This window comes from Protomyctophum bolini, assembly GCF_963924005.1.
Source record: "Protomyctophum bolini genome assembly, chromosome: 23".
NCBI classification, from domain to species: Eukaryota; Metazoa; Chordata; class Actinopteri; order Myctophiformes; family Myctophidae; genus Protomyctophum; species Protomyctophum bolini.
This window is the reverse complement of record NC_137884.1, coordinates 16,380,743-16,404,025: the sequence shown is the minus strand read 5'-3', so window position 1 is coordinate 16,404,025 and position 23,283 is coordinate 16,380,743. Positions and strand designations below refer to the sequence as shown.

The 23,283-nt window shown below is 42.5% G+C and overlaps 2 protein-coding genes across 2 annotated transcripts in view; both read left to right on the top strand.

Moving 5' to 3' along the window:
- Positions 1-228: 228 nt before the first annotated feature.
- On the top strand, positions 229-11,219 carry tymp (thymidine phosphorylase; the record flags this gene model as incomplete). Its single annotated transcript, XM_080757053.1, has 10 exons — positions 229-294; positions 1,229-1,352; positions 5,417-5,619; positions 5,750-5,848; positions 6,408-6,537; positions 7,041-7,159; positions 7,318-7,480; positions 7,987-8,214; positions 9,908-10,048; positions 11,074-11,219. The coding sequence occupies exons 2-10, from the start codon at positions 1,235-1,237 to the stop codon at positions 11,217-11,219; spliced, it is 1,347 nt and encodes a 448-aa protein (XP_080613179.1). The 5' UTR covers positions 229-294; positions 1,229-1,234.
- A 10,024-nt stretch (positions 11,220-21,243) lies between these two features.
- The window catches only part of lsm8 (LSM8 homolog, U6 small nuclear RNA associated), a 2,518-nt gene continuing 478 nt past the window's right edge, over positions 21,244-23,283 (top strand). The window contains exons 1-4 of the mRNA XM_080756918.1: positions 21,244-21,383; positions 22,209-22,249; positions 22,566-22,693; positions 23,089-23,283. The exon at positions 23,089-23,283 is cut by the window's right edge and continues 478 nt beyond it. Of these exons, the coding sequence (XP_080613044.1) occupies positions 21,353-21,383; positions 22,209-22,249; positions 22,566-22,693; positions 23,089-23,179 (291 nt within the window). The 5' untranslated portion in view covers positions 21,244-21,352 and the 3' untranslated portion in view covers positions 23,180-23,283. The remainder of the gene's footprint in view (positions 21,384-22,208; positions 22,250-22,565; positions 22,694-23,088) is intronic.

Genomic DNA, 23,283 nt, shown 5'->3' with positions numbered 1-23,283 from the left:
CACACACACACACACACACCCTAGGCTATGGAATACTCTCCCCCTGTCCTCTGTGGACATCTTCAAAAGCCTGTTCTAACAGGCTCTCACTTTTTACACAAAAGCAAATTAACCAAAAATATAAGACAGATCAGTGTTGTTTGTATATTGAGGACAGACAGACAGACAGACAGACAGACAGACAGACAGACCTAAAGTTTCGATTTACCAGAAAACATGTGACAGAAGAAGTACATGCACCACGTACACTCTTGGTGACTCGTTTGCTGTGTCGACTAGCTGGCCATAGAAAAGGTAAAGGCTGTCTTCTTCTCATTCTACACTCACAACTTTACTTTGGATGTTGTTGTGCCAATTGGGGGAGGGAATCATTCATTTAATGATTGAATACTGCATTATGAATCTGGAGCTATAGGCTGACTCCTGGGTGGAGTGAATAGAATTTTATAGTGTAAACCTACAGGATCGAGTGACCACTGTAATGTGTGCTTTGAATGAGAGCTGACTGTACAGGACAACACCAAGGCTCTTGGCTGTTGGAAGCGAAGTTACCTGTCTATTGTCTATCTATGGAAATAGTTAGCTCCTGCATGGGGCAGGACTTGGGATGAAGAGAAGCTCAGTCTTGGCTGGGTTCAGCTTGAGGTGGTGAGAAAACATCTACTGTGAGATGTCAGCAGCAGAGGGGGGAAGGATAGAAACAGTTGAGTGTCATCGGTGTAGCAGTATTAAGATAGGTTGTGAGCAGAGATAACAGTGCCAAGAGATTACAGGGAGAAAAGGAGGGGACCAAGTACCTGTGGGACCCCAATTAGGAGGGTTCGGGGGTATGAAAGCAAACCTTTCCAAGAAACCTTGTACAGTAGGTCCGGTCGGTTATTGGTAGGAGGAGAACCACTTTAGTGCCGTCCCGGCGATGCCTATATCAGCTAGGGTGTCTAGGAGCAGCTGGTGGTTCACTGTGACAAATGCTGCTTATGTTAACTGAACTGCATGTATGCGTGTGTGTGTGTGTGTGTGTGTGTGTGTGTGTGTGTGTGTGTGTGTGTGTGTGTGTGTGTGTGTGTGTGTGTGTGTGTGTGTGTGTGTGTGTGTGTGTGTGTGTGTGCGTACGTGCGTGTGTGCGTGTTAAAAAAAAGCATGTAGGCCTACTGTTTGTTTGTTTGTTAACGGTTTGTTTGTTTGCCGGCTATACGTTTAATGGCCTGTCTGTTGTCTCGTGTTACAGAGGGACATGTTGTCGATTCCAGAGCTGATAAAGAAGAAGAGAGATGGCCAAACACTGAATGATGATGACATCAGAGCCTTCATCAATGCAGTGACATCAGCAACCATGCAGGACAGTCAGATAGGTACAGAACACGCCCCTCAAACCATAACTCTAAGCTGTGGGTCCTTTTAGCCGCTCAAGTAACCCAGAGGGTCCCTGGACCCCACTTTGAGAACCACTTGTCTAGCTTCCCCAAAACTAGCCTGGCCCAGCCAGTGTGCTTTCTGGTCTAGAAATATAGACCTATTATCCAGCACTTGGAGCAAGTCCTGTAGGCCGTGTTGGGACCCCAGAAAAAGTGCCTAGAAAAATAATTTCGTTCCCGCGTCATGGGCACAACTCATTCAATGCATTTTTTCATAGATAATACCCTTCTGGACTTTGGGTTAAAAGTTTCTACTCATAATATCCTGCAGTATTTTGTCACATGCCAGGTTATATAAAAGTATATAACCAAAAGTATATAACCAAAAAACGAAAATCTTGTGCTGCAGTTTTTGCTTGTAAAATGTGTTATATATTGATTTTGGCAACACAAAATCTTTATATGTCATAAATACATATACCTATCATCTGAAACAAGTACTGGTGCCTTAGTTTACTCATATGTGAATCTAGATCATGAACTGTAGCAAATTTGTTAAAAACCCCGCTTCAATTAACGCTATTGGCACCCAGCACAATGAAACATACGTACACATGACAAGGCCCGGATGTAGCCCAGGGCATGCTCTAATGATTAAGCTAGGGCGCCCGAGCCTGTGACCTTCGTGGTCGCCATGGCGGCCAAATCCAATATGGCTGCCACCTAAAAACAGTTTTGGCTGTAACATTTGAACCAGATGAGCTACAAATGCGGTGTCTATTTATTTAGTTATTTGAACATTACAAACATGTTGGAATACTTATCATTACAATGGGGTGTGTCTGGTACCCTAATTTGTATTTCCAAGATGGTGTGAAAACGAGTTATAACTTAACTTTTGACACTTTCAGTCAAGTCGATGTTATGTATTTTAATCATTAGAAACACATTGGAATGTTCCAATTCATGATTAAATCTATCTAGAACATTCAGGTTTGCCATTATGGTGTACAGCTTCATCGCTGCATGCACCTAACCATCCACTCCATGTGAGGTACCCACGACGGAGCCCGCGTCATCATCAGTGCATCAGAGTAGTCAGACCAGTCCAACGACCTGTGTACGAAATCCCCTCACTCTCTAGCTGAGAGTGGGGTGGAGTGGGAGCTGATCACCTCATTCCTCCTCTAGTGGTGTGTGGGGCCCTATACTAATTACTAGTTAGGCACACCTGCAGCTGGTCACAAACATTTTGCCCTCGATCAGAGAAGTACTGTGGGAACCCTGACAGTTGTGCCACAAGTTTGATACATTATGTACATGTAAGTTTGCTCCTTTCTATCCTTTTTGCGTATTGTTTGCTTATGCCCAAGTTTGTACCTTTAGTTTGCACTTCTGACTGTTATACCGTTTCTTTCTTGTGCAGTTAAAATCATCACTCCATGTCATCCTCAATAAATATATACCATGTGAAACCACAAGCCAGTCTGGTCCTTGTGCTCTAATAGGCACACTGGTGTAAGGGTGATATACAACCAGCAAATACCCTTCTTAAAACCATACAATTCTTTCAACCTGTTTAGGTGCACTCGGAAACTAGAAACTTGTAGTTGTCTACATTCTCCACTAACTCAGCATTTATGTTGGAGGTACCCTCTTGGTCATTAGTATACAAAGGTAGGTGGCTAGCGCACATCCAGTTCCTGTCTGGTGCTGGACTAATTAAGGTAAGTACAGTGATTGATTGATTGATTGATTGAGATATTTATTATATTTATTTAACAGTTTGTAGAATTACAGTACATTTCATGCACAAACTCAATACAAAGACTGTGAGTGGACGACCCAATTAAGCATTACACTTGTTTACAACAGGGTCCACATTGTTCAATTCATCAAATACACCATAAATAAGACACAACGTTTCGGCCGTGAACGGCCTTCATCACCTGATGAAGGCCGTGAACGGCCTTCATCAGGTGATGAAGGCCGAAACGTTGTGTCTTATTTATGGTGTATTGAATAAAAAGAAAACACCTTGGAGCAAACCTGTGTCATAGTCCACCACCATCTCCTTGGTCTCGCTAGCATTGAGCCATGCGTGCTCAACAGTGTTGTGACCTGAGATGGAGGGATGCAGCTGACCACTGCAATGTCATCTGAAAGATTCTGCAGGTGACATGTCTTGTAGTTGAAGCAGATGTCAGATGTTTATAGACGAATTCAGAAGCGGGTCTCATGGCCGCAGCTTACGTATTTCCTGTAGGCGGATTCGACATAGCTGCAGGGTTTAAACCCTCACCAGGCGCACCTCTTCTACTACAGTGAATGGTAGAGTGACTGATGTTAGTCGGCCTCAAGTCAAACATTACTCTTTCACCTGCCTTTTACTAACACTAACGTTACAAAGATGCCCAGAACATTGAGATGAACCTGTTTAGTTTATGGCTGCTCCAACAGCAGTGGCAACATTCCAAAAAGAAGAAAAAAATACGGAATGTCAAAATATCCACCGTGGGGTCTGAGACCAGAGCCATTGAGTAATGGTTGAGACGAAGCAGTGATGCTTAGTATGCTTAGTATGCTAAGCATTTAAAGTATAGCATCTGGTCTCAGACCCTGCGGTGGATATTTTGACATTCTTGCCTTTTAGCAAAAATAACTATAATAACAGGCTTAGACGGGCTGTCCTTTCGAGGTAGTGTGTGACAAGCCGAGATGTTGTTGCTTGAGATGGGCATGTCAATGCTTTCCAAGAACTTGACAACTTGTTGCTCAAGTGTTTGTAGCTCATGCTCAGGCGCGTGACAAACAAGATATAATCTCAGAGGTACATGCATTTATAAAATAAAATAAAACAGAACAAATGGCAAACAAAGATCTTTAACATTCGCAGGAGTACCATTATGGAACAGCCTCAATAAAGAGGTAAAATTAAGCAGCTCATTACATTTATTTAAAAAAAAACTCTTAAAAACAATATGATAGACAATTACAAAGTGGATTGATATCAAAAGAATAACCAAATACTCAATCATTATTATTATCATTATCATTATCATTATCATTATCATTATTATTATTATTATTGTTTCCGTTTTTTGTTTGTATGTTTTGTTTTGTCTTGTTTTTGTTTTGTTATGCTTGTTTTGTTTTTCTGTCTGTTTTGTGTTTTTGTTGTATCTTCATCCTTTTTATAGCTATTTTGAATATTAAAAGGGCTGGCATTATAAGCTGAGGCGTCTGCCAAACACTCCCTTTTGGTCAACAAAAAAATAACCCTGAATACATTGTATAAGGTGTGTTTATTTTAAATGACCAATAAACTTGAACTTGAACCTATGTCGGACCAAAGTATAGTAACCATTCAATTTAGGGGTGTGTGGTAACAATTTGATAGATTTGTAGCCTTTGTGGTGCACTGCTTTTCTTTTCTACCTTTCATTACACAGTAGGTTGTGACAATTTTTATGTATGAAATATAAGCTTTTGGCTTTTGTGTATGCTTCATGTGCTAACCACTTAAGTTGAAGCATTTTCTTTAACAAATTTGCTACATTTCATGATCTAGATTCACATATGAGTACACTAAGGCACCAGTACTTGTTTCAGATGTTAGGTATATGTATTTATGACATTTGACATTTTGCGTTGCCAAAATCAATATAACACATTTTTGTTATATACATTTCTGGCTTGTGACAAAATACTGCAGGATATTATGAGTAGAACTTTTAACCCAAAGTCCAGAAGGGTATTAGCTATGAAAAAATGCATTGAATGTGTAGTGCCCATGACGCGGGAACGAAACTGAACGAAAAGGGACCTCACAATATGGCCTACTGGAGAATATTGGTTCAATGATCAGAGCCCCCGCCCCCTTTTGTCCCCTTCTTAGAAAGGGTAGTGGAGTCAACATTTGTCTTTGAAATGTAGTAGAGTGAATGCCAGTAAGTGTCCAAAAAATACATCTACAAGTGAAGTATGCTGATACAGATACAGTACTGTATCTAATGTACTTAAATACTAGTTGGTTACTGCCATGGCCTTTGACCTTCCAGGGGCCATGCTAATGGCCATCTGGCAGAAAGGCATGGTGGCCACGGAGACCCAGGCCCTCACCAGGGAGATGATGCTGTCGGGGGATGTTATGTCATGGCCGAAGGAATGGGCGGGGATTGTTGTTGACAAGCACTCGACAGGTGGAGTCGGAGATAAAGTTAGCCTGGTGTTAGCACCTGCGCTAGCGGCCTGTGGCTACAAGGTACATGCAATACATTATACATTCTACACACTGAGGTCTCGCTACAATTTCTGAACATTCAGTCAACATTCTTTTGCATGTTTGTGTGTGTGCGTGCGTGCGTTTGTGTGCGTGCGTGTGTACATATGAGGTCCCTATGATAAGTGGCCGTGGCTTAGCGCATACAGGTGGAACTCTGGACAAACTGGAGTCTATACCAGGATTCAACGTTTACCTGACTGCAACACAGGTAACACACACGAAACAAACAACCACCTTCATGAAAATTGTGCTTGCAATCTGCCTGATTTTCAGCAGAATTTGTGATATTTTGTCGCAAAGATTTGTATTTGGTCCCTTGCATTACAGATTTGTTTCACAGAAGGGGGAAATTGCAATAATATTCAAAAACAAAATAGCAGAACACAAACATATGTACCATATTATTTGCATGATCCTCCCATAACCACTTAACCCCTAGACAGGAGTCATCAATATGTCCGTACGCGGACAAATGTGTGTACGCAAATGTCAAGTCTCCAGGTTTTCTTCAGAATGCACAAGCTGTCTTTTATAGTGTGTGGATGGAGCTTGTAGAATGTAGATTTTGACAAAGAGATTTGGTGTAGACAGAAAAAAGATCTGTTTTACAAGGTGGTGGTGGGGTGTTAAGTGACAATTCATGTTCAGAATGCACCTCATGCCCAGATAGAGGTGCAAATTGGCTTACAGTAGTAAATCTAACACACTTTACTTGTCTGTCTGTCTGTCTGTCTGTCTGTCTGTCTGTCTGTCTGTGTGTGTCTCAGGTGATGGAGACACTATCCTCAGTGGGCTGTTGCATTGTGGGTCAGACAGAATCGCTGGTTCCAGCGGACAGAATTCTGTATGCCCTGAGAGATGCAACCAGTACAGTAGACAGCCTGCCTCTTATTACTGGTACTATACTACTACTAGCTATCGTTTACTACATTCATTTTGTTATAGGAAGTTAAATATATTGCAAAATATGAGAGCCTGTAGACTTGATTTGAGAACTATAGTAGAAGGAATAATTCACACATACAATTCACACATGTGTGAACTGAATTAATTTCCACATGAGCATCAGTTGTGAGAGGCCTGCAGATTGTCCAAGCCAAGAGCTAAGGCATGGTTCAATTCTGTTCAGTGTCTGTGATAACTGGCAGTCGCTGGAGACAATGCTCCCTGAGTCCCTGTATCCGTGATCTGTATCCCAAGTTCACAATTTTGTGCATCTACTGTTGTTGGTGTTCAACAATTTCTTGTTAATGTGAACGCAATAAAGATGTTAAATGTGTCTGTTTGTCTGTCTGTCTGTCTGTCTGCCTGCCTGCCTGCCTGCCTGCCTGCCTGCCTGCCTGCCTGCCTGCCTGCCTGCCTGCCTGTCTGTCTGTCTGTCTGTCTGTCTGTCTGTCCAGGTTCCATAATCTCTAAAAAGGGTGCAGAGTCTCTGAATGCTCTGATTCTGGATGTCAAGTTTGGTCATGCTGCACTATATAAAGACCTGGCTAGTGCTAAGGAGCTAGCACACTCACTGGTAAATAACTCTGTATTTACAAATACATATAGTACATATTTTGTATTTACATCGCCTTATGGTGAAGCTATCTGGCTGGATGATACTGATTTGCTCTCTCTCTCTCCCTTCGTGTGTGTGTGTGTGTGTGTGTGTTTGCGTGCGTGCGTGTGTTTTAGATGACTGCAGGAAATGGTCTCGGCATGTGCACAGGGGCGGTGCTCAGCCGTATGGACGTTCCTATTGGCCGACGTGTCGGCAACAGTCTGGAGGTGATGGAGTCACTGGAGGCACTGAAGGGACGCGGCCCACCCGACCTCATGGAGCTCGTCACAACGCAGGGTGACACATCCTCACTGTCAAGTTCAACCACTTAACCCCCTACTCTTAGTCAAACGGACCCGAGTTGCTGGGTTTTACTCGGACCGCTTTTTGAGTGGTGCAACCACTCCAAGGAACTCCAAGGGCTCTATTTTCGTCCATGCTAAACCCCTTATCCCTTCTTTGCCTTTTTTTTCTTCCTTTTTTTACCTATTTTGAAAAACTTTTTTTAATAGTTAAAATAGCCAATATATAAACTCACAACGTGTGGATGTAGAACGGCTAGTTGAACTATTCAAAAATGTTTTTCAAAATAGTAAAAAAAACGAAAGAAAAAAAGGCAAAGGCAAAGAAGGGCTTTAGCTTGGGACGAAAATAGAGCCCCAAATCTCTTTGTCAACAATATAGCCAAACTATTATTTATAGCTAATGTTCCCCCCAGAATATGGATGCTGGGGGTCAGGCGGCTAATTTAACAAACCATCCATGTTACATTTGATTCTGTGTCTATGCACTCCTATATGTAGGAGGCATGTTGATGATGATGTCTGGCAAGGTCTCCAGCCAATCAGAGGGTAGTAAGCTGATCTCTGAGGCTGTGACTGGTGGAGCCGCTCTGTCCAAGTTCCAGGCAATGATGAAGGCTCAGGGAGTAGCCAATGAGGTGGCTCAGTCATTATGCGCCGCCCACACCGATTATCACAGGATTCTAAGGAAGGCTGAGCATCAAATGGAACTAAAGACTCAGACAGAAGGTATATATATATAATACATCAATATGTACATATACAGGGGAGACATTGGGACTGGCAAGGGAGGTTGGGTGCTGGTCTAAAGCGCATTGAGCGTAATGTAATTTTGTTGGTGCCGAAACTATCTCCAAATTTGATCTTTTTATTATCTTTATTAATAAATTATTGATTGATTTATTGAATTCTTTATTAGCAAGTTAGTTAACAGTATAGGGCCTACATATACTGGAGCTCAGGGGTAGAGTGGCTGGATGTTCGAATCCGGGCTCCCCCAGAGTTAGTGTCAAAGTGTCCTTGAGCAAGACACTGAACCCCAATTGCTCCTGATGTGCTGGTTGGTGCCTTGAATGCCGCCATCAGTGTATGAATGTGTGTGTGAATGAGTGAATGTAATGCACAATCTATGTAAAGCGCCTCGGATAAAGGCGCTATATAAATGCACCATTTACAGTCAAATGTTATGCTAAAAGGCTAACACAGCTTGTCTACAATAGCTCCATGACCTTGCACCATGACCTTGTAAATTATGTTCACTATTTCTGTGGGTTTTAATGAAAAGTATTGACAAGCTAGCTAGAGACTAAATAATAACTACATTAGATCAATTTGGAATAAAGGTTTTTCCCCCCAACTTCTTTATCTAGAAAAGTAACAGTTTTCATCTGACAGCGACCATATATCAGGGGGGCTGGCAGGCTGCTATGATTTTCGAGGCTTGTGGGCGTGGCTTCCCTATGCAAATCAGTAATTGGAGGGCAGTCTGTATCCACGTGGAACTCCATAATTATATCCATATTTGGGTAGTCGACACAAAACTCAATGTTCTGAGTGATCTTTCCAAATCGCCCCATCTCTTCCAGATAGGGTGCCGTCAATGTTGTACTTTCTCTGTATCTGTTAACATTACATAGACCCCCCGGCGTGGTTACAATATTGAACTATGTCTTCTTCCCTGTGTATTTTTGGTTTCTCAGAAGGCCCAATCAAGGCCCGGGTCAAAAGGCCCACTCGAAATGACAGTGATATAGTGACATCACAATATCATCACAATATCATCTCCTCCCCTAACCCCTCCCCATTTATCATACAACGACAGCTGTGGGTGCGGCTTCAGTTCAGGTGGATCACCACCATAGACTACCACCCATCACCGCCTGCATTCTAACCGGCCCGCAAAAGAACATGGAGGCGTGGCCCTTGCGCCTAAACACAGGCCCACGGCCGTCTTGAGTGACAGGCTGACACTGACAGGCTGTCAGGTTAAGATTCAGGCAGGCCGATTGCGACATTACACAAGCTTGTGTAATGTCGCGATCTATCTGCCTGCCTATTAACAGCACCATTCAGTCTGTGTTTAGGTGCAAGGGCCATGCCTCCCTGTTATTTTGCGGTCCGGTTACGGTTAGAAAGCAGGCCCCATCACCACCTACCAGGCAAACCAGACATACTTAATTAACTGGTGGGTGCGGCCACATAAAAACATAATTTTAACACTTTCTAGTTTCTGTACATTTTCTTTGAAAAAAAAACTTTAGTAATCATATCTGATGATCATGTTTTTGGGTAGGGGGGATCACGGAACTCCATCTTTAGTATGATTAACACTGATTTGCTCTCTCTCCCTCCATCCCTGCGTGTGTGCGTGTGTGCGTGTGTGTGTGTGTGTGTGTGTGCGTGTGTGTGTGCGTGTGTGTAGGGACGGTCAGGGACATCAATGGGATGGTTTTAGCTGAAGTGCTACATAAGTTGGGGGCAGGGCGGACAAAGGCTGGAGAACCTGTCAATCACAGTGTGGGGGCGGAGTTACTGGTATCATTAGGACAAAATGTCAAGAAAGGTGAGGCTGTCACACCTGGTGTACTTTTTTAATACGTAAAGGTAGGGCAAGTGATATTTGTATTGTTAAAATATATTCTATATTCTGATAGTAATCATTGCTACAGTATATAGCCTAGTGTTTTTCCAGTAACAGGGGTCTCTTTCTTAAAGAGAAAACGGTGCACATTTACCAATGTTATCTATTTTATATGCAGGACAAAGTGAATTTGGAATTGATCACACAAATAAATGAGCAGACACAATTTGAGCTGTAACACCATAAAATGTAAGCTGGTAAATGGGTTTTGGTTTGGTGGACTGGCTGAACATTTGCACTAGATTATTATTACAAAAGGTTTTTTCTTTTTTTTGTGTGGCTAAAATAGATTATTATTATTTAGGATCCAAACACTTTCTGGGAGGTCACTTCAATTTTGACCCTCTCAAAACTATTCTTGCATCTATTTCTGCAATTTGCTAATATTTTCAAGGGGCGCTTCTATGTCCAGCTTTGAGGATTTGTGTAAACACAAACTTTGTGTTAACACAAACATTGAATGCCATTGACAATGAATGGCCTGCTTTGAAACACAAACATTGTGTGAACATTGAAGGCGAAGGTGAGGACGCAAATTGCGATTGGCCGGAATGAGATGATCTAGTATGATAAGAGCTTGTAGTAAAGAAACTTGTAGTCTAGGTTTTTAAGTACATTGAACACTGAGGAAGGACTGCATACAGGCCGAAATGCGTACGTTTTCATTCTCAGAGGTAAATAAAATCATGTAAAAGGACATACAATGAGTGCTCAGTGCTGGCATTTTCTTCTTATATCTTCGAGCCTTGCACCTAGAAGGATTTTGTTTGAACCTGGAGTGCTGCGGCAGTACTTTTCCCTAGGTTTTTAAGTAGCCTAGAGGGTTTATTGTCTTGGCCAAAGGCCTGAGACTTTTTTTTACTTTTACTTTCCACGACTCATGCTTACTCCTTCTCCTCGTGTGTGTGTGTGTGTGTGTGTGTGTGTGTGTGTGTGCGCATGTCCAGGTGTTCCATGGCTGTGTGTGCACTATGAGCGTCCAGCTCTGAGTTCAGACCAGATCAATCAGTTGCAGAATGCTCTCACCGTTGGAGCCCCCCGCTATGACACCCACTCACACACACTGGTGGCTGAGATACTACTACCCCAGTGACGCACACACACGCGCGCACACACACACACACACACACACACACACACACACACACACACACACACACACACACACACACACAGAGTAGATGCTTTTGGAATAAAATGTTTTATTTGAATTGTTGTACATGAATTGTTTCCATGTTATTTGTAAAGAATCAGACCTGTCTGAAGTGAGTGATGCAACAGCGCCCCCTGTTGGTACCCTAGGGACATACAGACATAGGGATGGACATATCACGTAGGGACATTGCTGTTCCTGCGCACACACTGTGTGTGTGTGTGTGTGTGTGTGTGTGTGTGTGTGTCAGCGAAGTAGGAAAGGGCAGTGCAGCCAGTGCAGTGCACTGGGGCCCAGCGCCCCCTAGGGGCCCATGAGGGGAAGGGAAAAAAAAGAAAAGAAACGGCTGATGGGCGCTGTTTTGTGAACACACACACACACACACACACACACACACACACACACACACACACACAAGCAGAAGGGGCAGCTAGCTGAGCTATGGGAACAGGAGGAAGACATGGAACCTGGTGTCTAGCAAGGCGCTAGGCACAGCTCATTGGTCAGTACTCTTCATAGGTCATAGGCATGCAGCAGAGCCAATAATTAGCAACTATTTCACCCCACCTGCCACAACACTGAAAAAACAAATGGATGCTGTTGTTGACAGCCAACTTAAGTGCCAACAATCTTATCTACCTCAGAGTCAGAAAGTTCTAGTAGTGAGATAGAACTAAAAAAAGGAGAGCAGAGCTGAGTGGGAAAAATATTCGGTGTATTTTTATGAAACAAAAGCTTTGCAGTTTGAAAGTGGATATTCAAGCTTTCCCTACAGCTGCAATGTTGGTGAGTTTAATGTCGTTTAATACAAGCAGATGCAAATTGATGGTCACTTTATATCATTATAATAAATCTAGAGTTGCAAATTGCAAAGGACTGTGCTGTCATGTGCCAGTTAGCCCTGACAGGGACACATATAGTGGCATCATTTACTGATGTTTGCACTGCATTAATGTTATATCTCACCATACCTGTCACTGCAGTGAGCACTCATTCTCCAAGCTCAAGTTGATAAAGACTTATTTAAGGAGCAGCATGGGACAAGAGACTCAGTGGACTGGCTACGCTTTCTATTGAGAACTGCAGAGCGAGGGCTTTGCTGACTTTCCATTCATTAATGCTGTGGTTTTGTAAGGCATATAATGAGCTGTGTTTTTCTTGATGGTTATGGACATTCTGTGGAAGTGGAATATATAATCTTTGTACAAGCTTTGTTAGTGTATAATGCTATATTTGAATGTTTGATAGTTTGGAGACATCAGGCTGTGGTAGTTTTGTTTTTGAGCCCAAGTCAGGGCAGGTTGTTTGTCACCTTCTAATGAGTGAGTACTCTGGCAACAGCCACATCCATTCCATGCTGTGGTTTTGTAAGGCATATAATGAGCTGTGTGTTTTTTTTTTTAATGTTTCATAGTTTGGAGACATCAGGCTGTGGAAGTTTTGTTTTTGTGCCCAAGTCAGGGCAGGTTGTTTATTGATGAATATATGGACACTGAGCTTGGCAGCTGGTGCTGTCTGCATGTGGTGCTGAAAGGCTGGTTTAAATGATTGATTGAAATATTTGTTTGCAGAATTACAGTACATTTCAAGCACAAACTCAATACAAATACTGTTAACTGTGAGTGGACAAGTTTACTCAATGCTGTACCATATGTTCTCATGCCAATAAAGCCCCTTTGAATTTAATTGAATAATTTAATTGTGTGGCCGGTCACCTCACCTGTAATGTTAGTCTATACCTGTCCTATTGTGTGAGTGTGTGTGTGCATGGGCGCGCGCACGCACACTTGTTTATGGCGGTGGTGGGGGGCCTACAAAATATTCTCGCACCGGGGCCCACCATGAGCTCACTACGGCTACGCCACTGGTGTGTGTGTGTTTTAAGACATGCAGTCAAACCAATCACACACAGACAAAAGAAGGATACTGCCTCAGTCAACACGCTCATGGGAAAGACAACCAGCGATGTGACAGGATCTTTGGCAGATGAGGAGGGAATAACTGACAACGGGGCAGGAATATGTCATGGAGGCCATGCCTGTAGCAGACATTCCAGGGCATATAAGTCACATCTGCGATTCTGCATGACTGTATGCCGTAGCGGCGCCCCTCAGTTTGGCCTTTTGCCCCTCAAGAAATGATATGCCCTGACACCACAGTGGTCTCGATGCCCCTCCCACAACGCCCCCAGTTTCCTCCAAAAAATAGATGCCTCATTGGGCGCTGCAGTTCGTTGGAGCGATCTGTCTCCAGCGTTAGGCGGAAGTCAAGTGGAATTAAGGCATGCTGCGTTGTTATCACTTGAGTAAGTGACTGTACTGGCCATGGTCATGATGGGCAAGTGCAATAAAGTTTAGAATGCAATATGTGTCAGGGTAAGGGTTATGGGTAATTGAATACTTACTACTTCTGTTCTGTCTGTAGACAGCAGGGGGGCAGTCAGACAGATATTTTGTGAAGCCACCAAGGAAATCGGGATTTCCTGAAAGTTCATATAATGGCCTGTTGTGGCACTGTCATTGGGCCCAAAAAAACCCATAGCCCCATAGAAGTCCATGTATTTGGGCCCAACTTCACCTAGACTGTATTACCTTAATAAACATGGTCATGAATACTTTCTGCTTCCAGTCACTAGTTTAAAGTCTCATTTCTAATGTCATAATGTTCTTTTTGGAAAATTATGGTCCCATTTATTAAAAAAATGACCATAAAGTTGCGTATGTTCTGAGGGGCGTGGCTATCGTTACAGTCTATGATCGGGATTCCCCACCCACTCGAGTCAAAATAAAAACCAACTAAGAAGAAAGGGGGAAGTCCCGCCTCGTTGTCTGGGCCAGCCAATGGGCCAGCTGGGCCCAAACGGATCTAGAAAGATGGCGATGTACAAGGACTGTTCAAGGACTGACAGGCTTCATTTTACGTTCATGTTAGACCCGGGGAACGCTTTGACAGTCTATGGTAGACAGTCTGTTCCAGTGTGTTCGGGCAAAAGAGTCCCCAGGCTACCAGAGCACCATATAGCCTATTGGTCTGGATATGGACTGGACCACAGTGAAATGGCCAGGGGGTGTTTGAGTTAGGCATTGGAGCTGCTAATGATAATGGGATATGTGGTTTATCTTGCAATAGTGGGCATAATTTATATTTACTTACCTGTGTAGTGATATAGATTTATAGGCTCATGTGATGTGGGTTATGTGGGGTTCAGAAGTGTAAGTGTTGCATGTTTGACCGTGGGTCCACAGTTGATGTAGCTTAATGTGCAACCTTCGTGTTGTGTTGCATCATGTTTCCTGGTAAATAACATATAGACCATGTTTAACAACACACAAGAACTAAAAGGTTTTTAAATGTGTTAATTTATTTACACTGTGCTGAAACCTAATGATGTGTGGGTTACCGGCCTCTCATCTGTATGGTGTTTTGTCTTTTTCATTGGTGCAACCACTCCTATAGAGTAGACAGCTGTGTGTGTGTGTGTGTGTGTGTGTGTGTGTGTGTGTGTGTGTGTGTGTGTGTGTGTGTGTGTGTGTGGCCCGGTGTCCGAGCACGAAAATATATAGCATTTTTTCACCACCAGGTATCAGAGACACACACAGGCCAGGGAGGATGGCTTGTACAGTACAGTACAGTACCACTGACTTTAGACTAGTCTGATTTTTTTTTAAGTGTTGGAGTTTGGAAGCACTCGTTATTAACTGGTCGTCCTGCTGCCACCTGCATTATGTGCAAATTCAAAAGGGTGGGACGCTGGGGCCGTTCAGTGACTTCAACGAGTGCTTCCAACACTTTAGAAAAAATAATCACCTGCACAAAAATAAATACTGACGCTGGCTTTACCCATTCTGTACGGGAACCCCTTTTGGTGTTTTAAGCATTAGGTCACAGTCAGTTTGCACTCTTCAGGCACAGACAGCCAGATTCAGAGATCTCCATATACAGTATGGGCACAAAAGGGACACAGACGGATAGTTAAAACGGTTATTATTAGGTTCCAAAGTTGCATCGTTCTCAAGTAGGCCGGTGTCATTCTAACACTTACTTGTTTTTACACTTTTTGTTTATTTATTTATAAAGGAAAATGATGCCTGCTGCCCTTGATGTCTGGAATGCTCCTTGGGAACGTCGGGGGTAGGGTCGAGGGTCTCCCCTCCAGGACAGTGACCTCAGAACATCGGGGGTAGGGTCGAGGGTCTCCCCTCCAGGACAGTGACCTCAGAACGCCAGGGGTAGGGTCGAGGGTCTCCCCGCCAGGACAGTGACCTCAGAACGCCGGGGATTAGGGTCGAGACTCCCGAGATGAGGTCTCCCCGGCCGGTCAACGATAGTGGGCGCGCTATGTTGTCTGGAATCCCCAAATGTACCTGCTCAAGCTGGTACATTGAGGTACATTAGGCCCTTCACAAGTATTAATAAATTATTTAAATTACAATAAAAATACATGAATAGTGAAAGTATCAGATCTACGAGATCAAAACGGTTTTGAGCTCCTAGATCTGCTACTTCCACTACGTTCCAACATGGGAACGAGTATGACGATTATGACTATTATCCCAAAAGTATTGCGATTATCACAAATACTTATTATGTATGGTAGTAATTGTGATGGGCCTAAGGGTGTGTGGGTGTGTGTGTGGGTGTGGGTGTGTGTGTGTGTGTGTGTGTGTGTGTGTGTGTGTGTGTGTGGGGGGTATGTGGTATGTGTGTTGAATCTGTTTTTAATTGGCCCGACGCGACGTGTAATCTACGAGCATGTTGAATTTGGGGCCCGACGTTGACAACATTGAATCTACGAGCTGGACGACGCTGGATCTATGTCAGTTATAGTGTAGTTCTCCCCGGGGTATGGGTTGAATCTGGGATAATCAGGCATAATGGGCAGGCGGGTCGTGCAGGAACTGGGTTGTGCAGGAACCGGGTCGTACCCAGCGGTCCCTCGTGCGACCCCCGTCCATTGTGCTCTGCTACCCGGCCTCCCGTACCAAGGTCTTTAGTCTAGTTTCTTATTCTCTTCTCTAGTTTCAGGTTTCAGATTTCATCTCTTCACATCTCTTCAAAGTACCAACTGTTGAATATCTTGTTTCCTTCCCGCCAGGTTGGCCAAATGTTTTCCCTATCCTGTACTTTCCTTCCCGCCAGGTTGGCCAAATGTTGTAGTTTCTGTTTGATTCTTTTGTAGTACTTTCCAGGTGGCAAACGTTGAATTTGTGTCACTTTTCTAGTGACATAAATTAACATATGAATTACCGTAGTGCAGCTCCCTACATAGCTATTAGGACGTTGTGGTGGTGTGGATGTGAAAGCACGCGTGCGTGCGTGTATGCGTGCGTACAGATCTCGACTCCTAACCACTATTGCTAATGAAGAACCGTACAGTCATGCTTCTTGGACTGCTCATAAAAGAAGATTGATATATATATGAGGAAAATATACCAGCATCCCTCCAGAACCTGCACATGGACTAGGTAGTGAGTTTGGCCAGGACGGAATCCACAGTAAGAGAGGGCTAAAGTGCTGGGCTGGATGTCATTCCCCTGATCATCAAAATCAAATCAAATCAAATCAAATCAAATGTATTTATATAGCACATTTAAAAACAACTCTCATTGTACCAAAGTGCTTCACAAATACAATACAATACAATACAGTGTAGAAGACGTCAATAATAAAAATAAGAAAAATAGGACAGAATAGCTTAAAAGAAAAGGTGCATGATCATGTTGGTGGTGGAAAAGCTTGTGAATATAAAAATGTTTTAAGTTGTGATTTAAAAGACTCAATGGAGGGCGCAGACCTAACTGCGAGGGGAATTCTGTTCCACTGAGTGGGGGCTGAGACGGCAAAGGCGCGGTCGCCCCTGAGCCTCTTTTTTGTGTGCGGAACCCATAAGAGACCCCTATCTGCTGACCTGAGGGTCCTGGTAGATAGGATAGGAGGTCAGTGATGTAGGAGGGGGCCAGCCCATTGAGGGCTTTGTATACAAAGAGGAGGGTTTTGAACTGAATTCTGAACTTTACCGGCAGCCAGTGGAGAGAGGCCAGGACAGGGGTGATGTGGTCTCTCCTTCTGGTGCCGGTCAGGAGTCTGGCTGCTGCATTTTGGACAAGTTGTAGACGGGACAGGGATGACTGACTGATCCCAGTGTAGAGGGCATTACAGTAATCTAACCGGGATGAAATTAGTGCGTGGATGACTATTTCAAGGTCGTGCGTGGAGAGAAATGGTTTGATTTTGGAGATGGAGCGGAGGTGAAAGAAACTGGATTTGACTATTGTATTAATTTGTTTATCAAATTTAAAGGCTGAGTCAAAAAATACTCCTAGGTTTTTGGCATGGGGTTTGACAGAAGTGGAGAGGGTGCTGGTCTTAAAGAACTGCTAGGAGGAGGTAACACAGGGTGCACGGCCCAAAAGGTTTGAGGACCGCTGCCTTGAGCCATTTTGGGCATTATGTTATACTTTAGCTATTGAAAAATAGCAGATCTACAAGCTCATAGCGCTATGATCTGATCTATTTTATCTGATCGTGAAAAATCGTGAAAATGTGACGCAAATCTTTGAATGTATATTTCAGAGCGAACATTTTGAACAAAAATATTTGCTTCTCAGGGGGGGTCTCTGGAACTACATATTTTGAGATGGGGGTCCGTGGCCCAATAGAGATAATTCTGGGGGTCCTTGACATGAAAAAGGTTGAGCACCACTGACATAGAAACATGGGTTTTTCAGAATATTTTAGGATTTAGAAGCCTTTTTTTATCGACCTCGGTCCAAAATGGGTTAAACCATAATGGAGCTTGTTTACTGAGGCATACTGTATATACAGTACGCTGTATCATGGGAAAGCAATTGGTTTCCCAAGCCTGTGTATATAAATGTATTATGTGTTCATTTTCATAGTTTCCTTCTGGACGCTGATACACTGTATAATGAAGCAGGAGATACAGAGTCCTAGTTTTGATTATAATTAACCCAATATTATCATGCTGGGGTAATTTCCCGAGTAACATAATATAACCCATTCTGGGCGGGAACCCCTTTTGGTGTTAGCACTATGTTATGCTTTAGCTATTGAAAAATAGCAGATCTACAAGCTCATAGCGCGCCACCGAGTGGGGCGCTACGAGCTTGCAGGTCTGCTATTTTTGAAAAATCGACTGACGTAGAAGACATTTTTAGAATCTGATCTCAGGTCAGAATGGAAAACTGTCAGGATGTAGAAGACATTTTTAGAATCTGATCTCAGGTCAGAATGGAAAACTGTCAGGATGTAGAAGACATTTTTAGAATCTGATCTCTGGTCAGAATGGGATAATATAATATAATGCAGTCACATGGTGTCTGTCTTGCTGTCTGGGCTGCATTTTCACACATCCATCCAGTCACTTATTTTGTGCATTCAAACATTGTCAGACATCTACAGTACACCCAAACCCCAGATACACAATATAAATTATCTTTGATGCTGTGGGTTCCCCCCCCCCCCCCCCTCCCTATATCCGTGTTACTCTGTGCACATCAAACAATTTATTTTATGAGAAAAAAGACGATCATAACTGTGGTTCATTGGGGTTATGTTTTCTATTTTGTCTGTAAGAAAAAAAGGAAAACTCATAAGTTTTAACGAAACTTTGTGTTTATTGATCAGTAGGTTCAGTATCTAATCCATTTTGGACTGAAGTCGATTAAAAAAATGTCTTCTAAATCCTAACCTAACATGGGGCTCAACCTTTTTCATGGCAAGGACCCCCAGAATTATCTCTAATTGGCCACGGACCCCCATCTCAAAATATGTAGTTCCAGGCCCCCCCCCTAGAAGCCAATATTTTAGTAAAAAATGTTCGCTCTGAAATATATATTCAAAGATTTGTGCCACATTTTCATGATTTTTCAAAAATAGTGGCGCGCTACGAGCTTGTAGGTCTGCTATTTTTCAATAGCTAAATTATAACATAATGTTTAAAACACCAAAACGGGTTCCCACCTAAAATGGGCTAATAGGGTGTCACCATACACTAATTAGAGTTCTCAATGGGCCGGAAAATTAAACCCCGGGCCGGCCCGAGACCTATCAGAATATACATTAGTCAGCTTGAGCCCGAGCCCGACCCGAACAACTTGCATAAATCGTCTGGCCTGAACCCAGCTCGAACCCACCGGGACAGCTCCTATGGTCCTATGACGAGTCTGCACTGATTGTTTCACCTGCCTATAAAAGGCTGCCAGGAAGCACACACACACACACTCGGTGTTAGATCAGTGAGAGGGCATGGTGGAGCTGCACACCAACATGTCCTATATCTGTTTGCTGCTTGTGTCATTCCATTTCCCATGCTGTAACCTTCTCTTGGGAATAAATCACGGTGTGGCTGCATTTTACCTCCTGACTGTGCTCATTTCCAGCCGCTTATTGGGCCAACCCTACACATGAGAAAACAAAATGTTTACATTGCCTGTCTGATTGGCCTATACCGAACAGTGCCTTTCCGGTGTGAGGAAGCTTGGCAAGCTTGCCTCCATGTTGCCTACTCTAGACATACACACGCCCCACAGAGCCTTTTTATCTCTATGGTTTCCTCCTCTGCCTCTTTCTTTCCTCTTTAGATGCCAGTGTTTTCTTACACATTTTGCTAATTCATTTATAGCAAATACCATTTCCATTACATCAATTATTTCTGAAATAGTTGTTTTATTTAATGGCCTTCCTGCATGCCCTGCCATTTGGCCCTTGAAAGAAATGACAACACTAAAAGTCAAGTGTCCTTGCCCAAGTTGCCCCTTGAACTTCCAGGGCTGACTGACAACATTGTTCATGTACGACTCTGTCTAAGACTCTAAGTCATTCATTATATAATTTAGTTAGATTAAATCATGTATCCATGGCACATTCTCTACATCGCTGCCTCGTGTGCTTACTACATGTAGCCTACCCTACAATATACAAGATCAATATAGATACACTCAAAGGCAGTGATGTAAATGAATAAAAGTACATTTAACTGGAAACTGAAGTTTCCAAGTTGAAGCAGCTGTTTCGTGGGGATGCTTTGCTTCCATCTAGTGGACATCTCCAGATAATGTAGGTCGCTCGTGATCTTCCATTGAGGGAAGATGTATTTGGCTCAACATTTTAATTTATTTCGAGAATAACTTTGCCAAAACCTAGACTCCAGCGAGTCCAGCCGTAGGCTCAAAGTTAAGTCAACATGTTTTGAAAGTCTCTCGAGGTTCATTTAGGAATAGAAACAATCATTTACCGGTAGTTAATTTTTCAGTGTCTCAAAAAGCAACATGCTTTGAAAGTCTCTTGGGATCCATGCAATAACAATGAATCATTGTTCAGTTCATGTAGGCCTATATTTCCAGTGGTGGAAAGTAACTAAGTTGTACTGAAGTATTGTACTTGAGTACAATTTTCAAGGTATTTTTTACTTTTTTGGAGTATTTCCACTTTTCAATAGGAGCTAGGCTTATTTTACTCTACCCTACATTTTAGAGGCAAATATTGTACTTTTACTCCAAAAACATAGTTTTAATAATTAGTTACTTTGTAGATTCAGATTATTATTACAAAACAATCAACCGCTTTATCCTTTCGGCTATTAAAATAGCCGATCTACATTTGAGCTTGTAGATCTGCTATTTTCAAAAGATTTGTATACATATTGAACATAATACATAATTTAAGTGAAAATGGATATTCTGCATAATAGCCTACTTTTACATTTTGTACTCTTTAGGTAGCCTATATTTTGATGCCAATATTTTTTGCACTTTTACTCATTTTCGGTTTTAAATACCAGACTTTTAGCCTACTTCATTGTAACTGTACAGTGTACAATGCTCGCCTGTTTGTTAGTGAGTAGATTCAATCCAGTAGGTGGCGGTATCGTGCACGAAACGAAATCTGTTTCCGTGACTCTGTGATCAGCTAACCTGTTCTGACTGCAGATGCTCTGTTGCTGCTACTTCTGTCTGTGTGTTCATGTTGTCGTTGTTAGCACGTTGGATTTTAAGTTCAACAAATTGATTTTATCTTCTGATCAACGTAAACAAACCCAGTAGAGAAACATCATGTCTACTGCTCTGGAGAGCTACATCAACCGTATCCTTTACCTACCTCAACCTGTACAATAACATTAATTTCATTCATATTAACACTGTTCACCACCAGCAGATGCTAGCTGGCTAACGTTAGCTTTGAGGCGGTTTTTTTGTTTTGTTTTATATCCTGAAAAGTTAATTCTCGTTTAAAAGTCGCATTTGTTTATTTTTAAACAGAGACTAGGAAATCAGCCATAAAAGTTGTTGCTTTTTATAATGAGAAAGAGCTAGGCATTTCGATTGAATGAGTATAGCTGCTATGGTAGTCAGTACGAGCGTCATGTGAGCCATGGCTAATTATGGGTAGCTAAACTGAAGCATGATTGATTGACATTGATTACATTATTAACAGTTTGCAACAGAGGTACAGTCTAGATTGATGCTAAAAGGATAACACAAAACCCCCTAAGAGCTTATTTCCATTGTGGTCCTGCATATTCAATTCATAATTTCATATACATTTAAAGAAATTACAGTAATGTTCAAAACAACAATATATACTAGTTGTAGTAATAATAATAATACAAATATGTACAGTAAACAGTAGTGGGGGCATCATATTTGGTTATAAGTTTCTTATTTTTTTATTTTTTTTACAGGGGTAGACATTGCAGTGTATGTGGCTGTGCTGTTCTAGCTCTGGTCCATATAGCCCTAATGCTTAATTCTGCCTTTCATGCATAATTAAGCATTATGGCTATGGACCAGAGCTATAGTGCTGTTTTATGTGGGCTTTGGAGGAGGGTAAGGATCGAGACGAGTCACACTTTAGGACGTTTGTTCACCAATGGTGTTGTTTTATTCCTTAACCCGTGTGGTTTTTCAGGCACTGTGGCCATAATCACCTCAGATGGAAGGATGATAGTGGTGGGTTATTGTTGTCTATTATATCTACTTCTATCATCATGATTGCAGTTTCTGTCTCAACGGAGTTGCTTGTTTTGGACAGTTATGTTTTCCATTTGCATTTAACAGAAAATGTCAAATAACGTTCCTTAAAATAAGTTTAGACTAACTATTAGGTCAATTTATATAAAGGGTCACCCTTTTAGCTTAAAAGATAAATAAGACTTAAAAATGTCATCACGTGAAACTTGTCTTGTGTGATAAAGTCTAAGTTTAGGAAACGTATAGATTTTTTTGAGTGGGAAAATTAAGGTTGTGTGTGTGTTTGTGCACGCAGGGTACTCTGAAAGGGTTTGACCAGACGATCAACCTGATCCTGGATGAGAGCCATGAGCGTGTGTTCAGCTCCTCGCAGGGAGTGGAGCAGGTGGTTCTGGGACTTTACATTGTCAGAGGAGACAACGTGTACGTGACCTGGCTATGACCCTAACCCCCCACCACACACACACACACACACATACATCACCCACGCCACACACAAGGGCTTCTCAAACGTTTTAATTTCAAGGACCGTCAGTTTGGTATTTTATGTATTAGGCCACGGAACCCCATAACTTAACGGGTCCAATCATTTCCATTGGTGTGTGAGGCCTTCTCTGTTTTCCACTTGGTCTCTGTCTCTCATAGGAGGGCGGTTTACAGTTCCGGCAAAGTGTCTGTCATTTTAGATTTCTGCGTCGGCTTGGCTATTCAATAATCTTGAAAGTGTGAGAACTAGGCTACTGAGAAGTGAGAAGGCATTTGTACAATCGGCCTGGGCTTAAGTGCAATAAGTAACAATGTTTGTGTCTCTGTCTCAGGGCGGTGATTGGGGAGATCGATGAGGAGACAGACTCTAATCTGGATCTGAACAACATCAGAGCTGAACCCCTGAACTCTGTAGTCCATTGACCTGTGACCTACAGAGACCCCCCCCCCCCCCCCCCCAGTGATGTCAGCACCGTTCCTATGATGATGACACTCTTCAAACAAATAATTCTAGCAACGTATAGGCC